This window comes from Cariama cristata, unplaced genomic scaffold (assembly GCF_000690535.1).
Source record: "Cariama cristata isolate BGI_N322 unplaced genomic scaffold, ASM69053v1 scaffold2612, whole genome shotgun sequence".
NCBI lineage: Eukaryota > Metazoa > Chordata > Aves > Cariamiformes > Cariamidae > Cariama > Cariama cristata.
The window spans coordinates 34,275-46,101 of NW_009601989.1; the positions used below are offsets into that span (position 1 = coordinate 34,275).

Genomic DNA, 11,827 nt, shown 5'->3' on the forward strand with positions numbered 1-11,827 from the left:
CATTGAAAACAGTGAGAAGCTGCCATCTGACTTCCTTGGCTTTGGATCAGGTCCTTATTATTATTCTTCTCTCTTAGAGGAGAAGGAAAAGAAACTTCTTTTTAAGTTTGCAACCCCACCCCCCCCAAAAAAAAAAAAAAAAAGGGGGGGGGGTTAGATTTCAACAATTACTATTTAGAAAAAGGATCAGCTGCAGGTAGCATTTGAAAACCAGCTAATATTTTCCTTCCGTGAATGAAAAACCCTTTATGTGCAGCATTGGGCAGGCTCTACAACTCTTCTCTTTTGAAATTAAAACAGAATAAAAACTTTCTATAATTCTTAAATGTAAGTCTGCATGTCCCAGGCGCACAGTTCTTTACAGTGAAACGTAATTCCAAATAGATGCTAGCACCTAGCTATTTTTTCTTGAGTCTAAGTCTGTCTTCATATAACACTGATCACATCTTTGGATATTTAAATACGGATTTTTCACATTCTCACTGTTTCACCAAACTACTGACAAGACTGAGCATTGGTCTTACGATGGGCTATCCTGACCTGCCATGAGTTTGTCAGCCAGTATCTCAGTGGGAACCAAGGAGGATAGGTTCAGATCATTTCTAAATGTATGAAGTCTGGTGTGGGAGTGGGTCTTTTCCTGCCAGCATCCCAGACTGCAGGCTGGGCGACAGAGAGGATCAGCACAGTAACTGTTATTCTTCTAATGAAATTGAACTGTTAGGAGGGAAGCTTAATACCACTTATAAGGTATAATACAGACAACATTGAATATGACAGATGAACGGCACTTAGGATCAGTTAATCGTATGTGCTGCTACACCTCAGTTTTATTCTTTCCCTTATTTGCAGCTTGTGAGATTTTTTTGCAAAGTCTGTATGCATTACTAAATAAACCATCTTGTGAAAGCCTTCGTGTACCTTTATTCCCCCTTTCGTATGGTGTCCTGCACAGTGGTTGGGGTTAGTGCAGATGCCACTGGTTTAACAACAGTAATAAAAAGTTGGTTCCCTCTTCTGTTTTCCTTTGACAGCTGCAAGTCTTTCTATTGCTGCTGAGTGGCACAAACCTCACACTCTGTCTGTGGACATCTGCTCCATAAAAATACGGGATGTTATTGCCATGGCAAATTGTGCCACTTGGATTAAAAAATGTGTTACCTGAATATTGTTTGTTGCCTTTATGGAGTCTGTTCTCTGTGTGGTTTTTATCCTAAGCTGGTGAATAACGTCAGTAGTTTTTCACTGAAACTTCAAATTTGATTTTAAGTAAATTGGTAAGTGACACCAGTGATGAAATCCTGATGGGTATTTTAGCTATTGTTACTGGTTTCCTTGGACCTCCTATCTGAGTTACGATGCTTTTGACTTTTGGTCTTTTTATATATTCCTAGTCAGAGGATCACATTTTCTCTCTTCCACTCTTTGTGTTGTTAGTTGACCTGTAAATAATCCTTCATCCCTTCTTCTGCTTCCTCTTTTCCCAAATTAAAATGTTAACTAAGTTACTAAAGAATAGTTAATGTTCTTTAAGAATAACACAGCAGAGATCAAGCAAAATATGAAGAATTTTTGTTGCCTGCTTTCAAAGAACTTTCTTGTTCTGTTCTATAGATTTCCTGTATGAATTAGCAATTTTTATATAGATAATTAAGCATATGCGTGTATATATAAAATAAGTTATTACCATTTATTATTGTTATTTATTGTTTTATGAAAATATAAGGTTGTGGGGTTATGTGAGGGCATGCTAATCTATTTTTTACTGATTATCACAGGTACAAGTGACCCATATGTGAAGTTTAAACTGAATGGGAAAACTCTATACAAAAGTAAAGTAGTCTACAAGAACCTGAACCCAGTTTGGGATGAAACTGTTGTGCTGCCTGTACAGACCCTTGATCAAAAACTCTGGATCAAGGTAAGCTTTGATTTTTAGATTTTTGAAAGATGAGTCAATGTGTTTTTTTAAGCAATTATTTTCAACTTTAGAAAAGTATTGATTTTTATTCACTGTAGCAGTGTAACAAAACACAATCCGGTTTAAGAGTTTCAGCAATTTCAAATTAAAATGCACATATGTCTTTTCCAGATTTTACTTGCATGTTTTGCTTTCCATCTGCAAAAATCTAAGTTGAAATAAAACTCCTTGACTGGATATGTTTAAAGCTGTGGAGTTAAATTCTGCTCGCTCTTACTGTGCTTGTGCAAACTCAGTGAAACCAATAGCGGTTTCATAAGCACATTTTAAGAGTGTAATTTGGCTGAGTTGAACAGAATTATTACCTGGGATGCAGCCGTGACAAGTAGCAAAGCCTTTTCTCGTTATGAGTAACGTTACAGTTACCAGAACTGCAAGCTACCAGTTGTGAGTGCTAATTGCTGAAACATCTGTAACCAGAAGTACCTGATTTTTGTGCAGCGTTTCATTATGCTATCGTGCAGAGCATAAAGGAACAGGCACAATCCATAGCAGCACACATGTCTCTGTTTACATAATATTAAGAAGATACTTTCAAAATGCTGTTTAAATATTTAGTTAAAAATACAAATTAAAGCAGGGAGATGGAAAATTATCCCTGAAATATATCTAAGCTTTGATCTTTCAAATACAAAATTGAACTGAAAGGGCTTAAAGATATCTATTCTTTTATCAGCCAGGATAAAACTGGTTTGTGATGTGAAAATTAGAAATATTTATTTTATTTTGCTACTAGGTGTACGATCGAGATTTAACCTCTTCAGACTTCATGGGTTCGGCATTTGTAGCGCTCGCTGAACTTGAACTCAATAGGTAATATGTTTATTTAATTAAAGCTTAATTGAGAAACATAGGAAAATAATGAAATGCTTTTGTTCTAGCTTGGAATTTGTCTGTTCACGAAAACTTATTTTGATAGAAGGGTGGGGAGCGCATTTTAAAAGAAATTGCTTGAGATAAATCCTATACACAATGTTTTTATCCAGCGTCACGTACTGGATTCAAATCCAACCTGTATGGAGCCCAGTTCAGCAGAAGGTGCCCTTTCCTTTTCATGTCTAGGAATAAGAATAAGAGTTTCTATACGCGGCATTGTTTAGGGAGAGCTACGCCAGGATAACTTGTGGAGGTGGAAGAAGAAAGAGGGGGAGAAGGCTGAGACCTCTTCTTAGCCCTATATAGTGCGGGATGCCTTTTTCTGTGTATCGCTGGGCTGGGGAGCGGTTTGCCTGGCTGGCTGCAAGCACCCCGTTTCCAGCCTCCCCCTGCACTCATCCATCCCCGTGGCAGCTCCATCTGGCCCTGATTTAGTGCAGAGGCAAGCCCTGCGCCTTTTGTCTGCTGCTGCTTGGTCTCAATGTAGAGCTGGAAGCCAGGAATTCAAGTTTTAGTTCTCTCTTTTATACTCCCTTGCTGTGTGACTTTTTTTTTTGGAGAAAATGAGTTTTCCCTGTGCGGGAATATTATAACTCCCATGGCTGTTGTATCCGAATTTCCAGAAACATTAATGAACTTACCTGTGAGATAGTGACACCAGGTAAATACCAGCATTCCTGTTTTCAAAGAGGGGACTGAGACACAGAAAGAAGTTAAATGCAGGCAGAGTTAAGGCAGAATAAATAAGTCTGGAGTCGAATCCCAGCCATTAATGTTAGAAAATTCACTTGGTTGAGTTGGTTCTTCCCCGTGAAGTGGAAGTAGTAGTAACTTAATTTGGCGTGTATTAAGCAATGCTGTATAAACACTACGTTGTGTTATTAAAAGGGGGATGTGTTTTGTCAGAACTAAGAAGGAATCCTCCAGATTTCCTATTTTAACATTTAAACTCAATATTCGGAATTTCAGACAAGAAGCTGAAATTTGCACAGCTCAGTGTGACCTTTAATAATCAACTCGAGTTAACTGGAGTCAATAAATGCACTTTTTTTTTGCTTGTAGAACTACTGAACAGGTTTTAAAACTGGAAGATCCCAACAGTTTAGAAGATGACATGGGAGTGATTGTATTAAACTTGAGTCTAGCAGTCAAGCAAGGAGACTTCAAGAGAAATGTAAGTGGCTTAGGAAATCAGATTTATAGCTGGAATGTGTAGGGAGGCAGAAAAAAGAGCTGGCATAATCTGATTTACTGGGAAATGCCACCTTTATTTTCATCCTCCAAGGCTCAATATTGAAATCGAGATAGATCATATCTTTAAAAAAAGCCCCACATTTAGCTGGGTAAAATTTGCATAGGCATTTGTAGCTGTGATGTGCACTGTGGCAGCGCTCTCCATGTACCAGCGATGTGATATCTACCACCGCAATGTGCAGGTTGCTGAAGTGAATGTATGAACCGTACCTGCTGTGGTTGCTATCCCAGAGCATACAGTTTTCTCATTTCCACCTAGGAGATTAACATTTTTTTTAAAAAAAAGTTATTCTTTTTTTCTTTCTTTTTTCCCCCCTCACAATGAAAAAATCTAATCCATGTGAAATCTGAAAGCAGAGATTTGATGCTAAGACTTAAACTGCATCAATCCTGTGGAGAAGCACACTGGCTGAGAGGAAGCGATTGATTGTAAAAATCCTGATTTTGCCACTGACAGTTTTCTTGACTGAGTTCAATTGAATTTGGCTCCTGATGCTGAAATGTGTGCATTTAGTGATGCTAGAAACCCAGAAGAACCTAGGCAGAGAATGGGAACACCACAACTAAAGCTGATAGTCCTTAAATTTCAGGTTCTGCACGTGGATTTTTTCTTTTGTTTTCATCTTTTAAGATTCCTACTAGTGTTTTACAGTGCAAAGCATACCTCTGTTGGAGAACTCCTCCTGCTCCTGGCCAGCAAAGGATGGGGAAAAGCCAAGATCAGGCATTTACTTGAACTGGCTTGAAAACCAGAGCTAATTTTAAATATATGTAATACATATGTAAAGAGAAAATATTCCTACAAGTCCTCTATATGGTCTAGTATTAAAGTTGCTGTTTACAGCACATGATTGAATTATAGGTATGGAATTCCAGTCTGAATAGGATTATTTATAGAAATGTAAATGTTTCAAGGGGTTGGAAAGCAAAATAACAAAAAGCTAATGTGGGTTGTCTGCCGTTCATTATTTATTTTTCAAATAGTTGCTTTTTTGAGAATGGTAAAATCTCAATTAATATTAAGATAATTGTAGAGTTATTTCTACCTCAATATGTGGTTATTTAAAAGCTTAATGGCAACACTCAAAACACTGTTGTGGTCTTTATTTATCCATATAATGAGATGGCTTTGATGTGGGATGCGAATTCCCCCTCTAACTTGTGCAAGAGAGTGTTGTTGGGCCATGAGTCACTGGATTGCAGGAAGGGGTGAAGCAAAGACATAAAGTTACTTTAGCAAAAAAGGTAGTTTAGCCAAAAGAACCACAGGAAATCTGGGATTTTTAGGAAAGCATAGGCTAAAGTGGATCTAGCCAGCGAGACAGAAAATACATTGGTTTAAAGCGGCTGCTTTTCATGCTCATGGGTATTTAGTTAACATTCAGAGTGCAGATGATAGAAGAGTTGGTGCATGCTGTAATTTTTTTTAAAGATGATGTTTTAAGCCCTCATATTTCAAATGCAGATTGCTCATCCATTTCCAGTAGAATCAGAATAGTGAAATGGCTCTGTCCACATTAGCACTTAGCAGCAAGATGATTTTTTTTTCCCCTTTTTAAATTAGCTTACTGTAGAACCAGATGGCACCAAAAGTACAAGCCATGTTTCTTACTAATGGCTCTGGGTCCCTCCACTTTTTATTCTTGATTACGTATTTTTTAATTTCCTCTCTTTTTTGGTGCAATGCAGGAACTTTGAGTTTGTTGATTGTTGTTTCATGAGGGAGGGGAGGTAGATGAATGCAGTTGCAGATCCAGGCCCTACTTAATAATAAGCTTTGCTAACACATTTGACAAGCTCCTGTGTGAATTATTTTACTAAACACTTTCTCCATATTACTCCTCCTCTGTTTCCCCTCTCTGGGTTCTCTTTGGTACAATGGTGTGACTCATGAATAGAGATGGTCAAGTCGGAAGAAGCGAACTTCATCCAAGGTAATCCATATTTTTTTCTCTTTAAAAAAAAAATTCTCCTCCCAAAATCTGCGCCTTCCTGTGAAACAAAAAGGATAAACATAGGAAAACTGTGAACTATAGATGCAACCTGTCTTAATGTGGTGGCTTTGATAGCCTTTGCTTTTTTGATATTTTTTTTTTCAATGTGATGAGAAATTGCTGCTGTTTTCTTATTGTAGACACTATGGTAGTGTCTAGTGGCAAGCAAGAGTAAGACTTCATTCAGCAAAGAGCTGTAGAAAGAGAGAAAAACTGTCTGTACTAAAGAAATGGGTGTAAATTCAACCAAAAAAAGGAGCTGTAGAGGATCTGAGTTGTTTAAGGGTACCCGAAAGGTGGCTAGTAGTTGGTACTGAAGTTGAACTTGGGACTCCTGAATGCCAGTCTAATCATTTGGGTTGTCTTTCACCATGGGAGGAATTTTGTGAGGCAGCATTTCTTCTGGTTGCTCCTGTGGGTTTTGAAATTCTTTTTATTCTTGGGATGGAGACTGAGCGGGGAGTTTTCATTACCAGCGATGTAACAGGATTTCCAAGATTTGTGTGTTGCTACATATCTACATAACTTGCTTTCCTTGGTCTTCTGTAGTATCCCTGCAGGCTTCCATTACTTTTATGTTCCTGTACTATCCCGTTTTTGCATTTGATTTTAACTTGTTCAGGAAACAGACTGTGGCTTTTTATTTGTTCTGTAAAGCTTTAATTTGCTATTGAGTAAATAACAATGATATAGAAACTGCAGGCTCCAACACCCAGCTTGAGAGCTATACGGTCTAACTTTCTGAAAAGCAGAATTTGGCTCCTATGAGAACACGTATGCATCTTGATATTTTTCCTATATAACTATTGGTTTGTGCCTAAATAAATTGAATAATTAATCTTCTCTTGTTTTATTCATTACAACTGTGGTGTGCCATTTAGAGGAGCCAATTCTCTCAGGTATTGTGCCAGAAAGTATATTTTTGTCAATAGAAGAAGTGCAAAGTACGGCCCTTGGAGCTGGATGGCAGCTTGGCGAGCCCAGGTTCCAGGGATATCGCAGCCTTTCCCGCAGTGCTTGACGCGGAGAACCGCCAGACATCCCTGAATGCCGTATGACAGAAAGTGATGGAATAATTGAAGAGCTCAGCACTTCAGTTTTTAACTAAAGCTCTGGAAATTACTGTGCCCTCATTCAATCAGTGTAGCTTGATCCTCCTTTTTCTCACGCATGCACACACAGCTGTCTCTTGACGCTGGTTGGCTTTGGGTCCTGGGAATGGGAGCCAGGTTTTTAAACTCTGGTCCTTTTTGTCCAGAATAGCCAAACTTCTGTCTTGGTTGCTGTCAGTGGAGATTTTTTTTTTTGGTTTTACACTATATCTCATTGCATTTTGAATAATTTCTTTATATACAGGTTTTTGGACTTTTGGCTGCAAGCCATACTGGCAGGTCACTCAGTTCTCAGGACTCTGGCTTTTGCCTTAGCATCTTTTAAAATAAAAATAAGAGATGTTGAAGCACAGTACTGATTTAGGAGAATTGAAAGTATTGTTTAAAAGAGGGGGAAAAAAAAAAAAGCTGCAACCCTGTGCTCTATTCTGTTCCAGTCACTAGAGGGTAGGAGAGCTTCAGTTCTTCCTAGGGAAGTTCATGCTCCAGTGTGATCTCTAAAGAAAAGCTCTGTGACCATCCAAAGGCAGTAAAAAATATTTCCCAGCATGCGCTGGAAAAAATCTGACAAAGCAGTATTTCCTAGTTTATTGATTCTGCTACTGCACTAAAACACTAGTACTGTACATCAATAACCATCTTTAGTTAGGAAACTCTGGTCTGTGGAAGCAGTACTAGCAGTTTGTGGCAGAACATAAAGGCTAGAAAGAAAAATTGTGTGCATGGGGAATATAGGTGTCTAGGGAAGGCACAAGAGGTTATGGAAGAATAGCCAGAGAGTGTGATGGGGTAGAAAACAATGTTGCTGGACGAGATAAAGATACAGGAATAAGGCAGGCAGGGGAAATGGAGAGAGCTCTGTAACAGATACGCAAACTTGTCTCTTTTTTGGCTACTGAGCTGACTCTGGTTGGTTGTTGCAGGAGAAAAAGGCCATATACTTTGCATTTGAGGAGATGAACCGAGACAGATCTAAATTTCATCTCTGTAGGTTTAAGCAAATAAAAGTTCTCTATTTGAAATAGTTTTCCTGATTTTTTTTTTGTGCTGAACTATAGCTGACCTCTATTGTAATATTTATCTTTTCTTCTACAAATACAGGGAAAATTACTTATTTTAAAGATGGACCAAAGATAACTTTCACAGCTTTTTTTAATCAGTATTGCCTATATGAAAAAAATCTGGTTATACTCTAATTTGACCATTTTGTTATCTTAGTGCAGATTTGGCACATCAGTGTCCTAAATGAGTCTTTTCACATTAATCATGGGATTCTTGCTGACTTCCCAAATTCACCCCAAATGGTTAGTACCCCTGTTGATGGCCTTAATATGTGAAGTAACTCCATGTGAGACTGGCAAAGGGGTTCATGTGGGCTGTTGTGAATACTGTACGCTCTTCATGTGTGTTCTCTGAGCTCTCTTGCTTTTTGAAGGAAAAGCTACATTTCAGACAACAACGAAAACAGCAGCAGTACAAGATCTCCAGTCTAGCTACGGTTGCCTCATGGTCATTACAGATAGTATGCAGGAAGGATTTCAGCAACTGAATATTTTCTTTTAAATCATTTTGGTGCAAGAGCTGTTGAAATGGATGATTTAACTATCTGTTGATTACACAGTATATATTTTTCAGTGCTGCTAGAAGGGAATCATTGCACATTTGGGTGGACTCCCAAGACGTGGGCAGCACACCCAGATCCCTCATTTTTCATGGGAGCAGAGAACAGCATTGTCCTCTGCGGGAGCTGTCTCCAGGAGTGCAGCTTTCTACTTTTCTCATGGAGGGTGGTGTTGTGAAGGGAAGAGGATACTATTAGGCAGTATTAATGTATGCATACATATCTGTGTATTGGCAAGCTCTCCCCTCTTTTCTGTTGTTCTTTCTGGGGCGCAGAGGGAGTTGGTAGCTATCTCTGCTGGAGCCCAACATGCTGATGCTCAGTAGCCTTGTTTGTCCCAGGTGACTTGAGTCTCACCCTGAGTGCCCTGCACGCTATTTCCAGCATTTGTACAGCTGAATAACCTTTAAGTGTTGAACATCTATGAAGCAAATAAGCAGGTTTTCTTGGGGTGGAGTGACCTGCAGCAGTTCAGTTTTGAAACAAAAGCGACGCAATTGCCACCTTGATAGCCTAAGCTGATTGAATAAATTGGCTGAAAGGCTGACCGGACTGAAGTGCTCCTCAGCATCTCATCGCAAGGGAAAATCCCTCGCTCTCTTTTTTTTCTTTTTTTTTTTTTTTCCTGCGTGGGCTGTTAGGTTTCATTTTTGCCTGCCTCATTGTATTTGACTTTCTCCCACAATACCCCGTGGGCAGCGATGCTCTCCAAGCATTTCACAGAGCAAAGCGACTCGGTTGCCACAGGGTCATGCATCGTGGCGGCAATCTAGTGTCGGTTCACTTGCCTTTCTCGCTGCCCTCTCCTCTTTCCCAAGGGGAGACTGCCTCTGCAAAATGGTTTCCCTGCCTAATGAGGAGAGGGCCAAAGAGTCTCCCTATTTGTGTGTTGTTGTTTTCTCAAATGGCAAATTACGTGGCCTGGTTTCGATGTTGACCTCTTCACAGGGATTTCAGCAGGCTTTCTGTTGTCCTGTCTCATCCTTTTAAATGAAAGATGTGAGAGATGGACTTGCTTCACACTTGGCCACCTCGCCATGTCATTTAAATGTTCAATTTTTCTGCATCTCTTTATTGCTTCAAAAACAAGTTTGAACTTGGGGCATGTATGTGTGCATCAGGAAAAGAGACAGATTTGAAAGCAGCCCTGATGCACCAGAGGGGATTCGCTGGGTGCCTATAGAGGGAGATTATATACAAATGGTGTTATCAGGGAGACTCGAGCTCCTAAAGGATTTTGTGAAGCTGGGTCAAAGAGCTGGTCCTTTCCCCTCCAAAGCTCCATCATTCTTGCTCATCTCCTGTATTTGGCTCTGTGAAGGCAGAATATGGCCCACCTGCTCATTCTTATCCAGCTTTCTTCTTTAAACCAGAACCAGAAAGTAATAAAAACTTGGAAGTTGGTGTGAGCAGCTTTTATATATTCATTTTGAAACTAGATTCTGAAAATCATAGAATCATTATGGTTGGAAGAGACCTCAAAGATCATCAAGTCCAACTGTATACCTGATGCCACCATACCCGCTAAAATGGTATTGTGAGAACCAATTTTTAGTTTTCCTGTTCAGAGGCATGGGATGTTTTCTGGGCAAATGTTCTTTCTAAGGAGTAGGGAGAAGAACCATCTTCTGTTCCTCACGTGGCAGGGTCCTGCTCTATGACCAGGCCATACTTTTGCTTCAGAAAAGATTACTCATTACTTACCTGATGTTGCACAGTCCCTAAAAATGCAGTAAACATGGGCTCTTAGACTTTAAAAACATCTAGTTTGTTTTTAAGAGTAAAGCTTTCTGGATATTCATGTGCTTATTGTTTTCTTTCTGGCTGGCTTGTTTGAGGGATGCTTTTTGTTCAAGTTGTTACCCATTTTACAGCAGTGAACTACTCATAAAGGTGACCTTTATGGTATCACTGGTGGTTTGCATACAGAGCCCAGCCAAAATCAGAGCTCTGTCTGGAGACAACCCCTCAAATTCTGGTCTCAAGGCTATCTTGATTTCAGAAGTGATGGAATGGCATGGAAGAATAAGCAAACTTGTCCAATGTCTTGCAGTTGGGACATGTGCTAACTTCCATCATAAAGCATGTGTTTCCTAATTTCCAGGCCCATAGCCTGATCCCAGCTTCAGCCAACTTTTCTGTACCTCTGCAAGGCACCTTTACTTTGGTCTGGGATGTAGCCAGTGTGAGCTGGCTGACTGCAGAGAGTTTACAGGAAAATATAGTGAGAGAGGCCTGAAGGACCTGGCATTCAGTCTGGGAGCACAGCTGGAAAGAGCTCTGGTTCAGCAGCAGCAGGAGGAGCTGAAGTACCCAAGTGCGGAGGCGTCTGTAGCCTGGGAGGTAACAGAGAAAGGGAAAAGCTGAACAGATGAAAATGCTTTAAAATTGTCACTGATTAAGCAGTTATGTCCTCCTTTTCTGGCCAGTATAGACAGAGGCTTTGACTTTTCTGGTGTCATTGTGAAGGCAGGTTAGTATAGTGATGGCTGGAGTGAGGGAAAGTGCTTGGGGTAGTTTTTTCAGTGCTTATTTTGCCCCTGAGTAACTTTTTTGGACTGGTCGCTGCAATTCTATGTGCTCTGCTCTGTAATGGTTTTGCCAACTCAGAGGGAGGCTGTGAAGTTTAATCAATTAACGCTGTGTAAATCAGTTTGAAGTGAGTAGGTGCAGAGTATCAAAGAGGAGGTAAGACTTTTAAATAAATAATGCAATTTAATTTTCTTGTCACCTAGGAGGCATTTTGCATAGTGCAGACTTCCCCAGGCAACACTAAAGTTCACTCATTGATGGTCCAGGTCTTCGGGTCTACCACACATCTGGGTTTCCCCAGACGTGCTTTCTTCCAGAAACTGTGAGTGGAATCTGAGACAGTGCCTGTTTGGCTTGTATTTCCATCAGGGTGGTCAGAGGAACAGCCTGCCAAATACCTGGGGAGGCTGGAGAGGTGGCCACAGAGCACGCCCCGAGCGGTTCTTTTGTGCCCGTG

At 40.0% G+C, this 11,827-nt stretch overlaps 1 protein-coding gene across 2 annotated transcripts in view; it reads left to right on the forward strand.

Annotated features, from left to right (window-relative positions):
- The window catches only part of MCTP2 (multiple C2 domains, transmembrane 2), a 102,867-nt gene that overhangs the window by 16,428 nt on the left and 74,612 nt on the right, over positions 1-11,827 (forward strand). For both annotated transcript variants that reach the window (XM_009710655.1, XM_009710656.1), the window contains exons 4-7: positions 1,779-1,921; positions 2,718-2,794; positions 3,920-4,031; positions 6,010-6,045. In XM_009710655.1, coding sequence (XP_009708957.1) covers positions 1,779-1,921; positions 2,718-2,794; positions 3,920-4,031; positions 6,010-6,045 — 368 coding nt within the window. The remainder of the gene's footprint in view (positions 1-1,778; positions 1,922-2,717; positions 2,795-3,919; positions 4,032-6,009; positions 6,046-11,827) is intronic.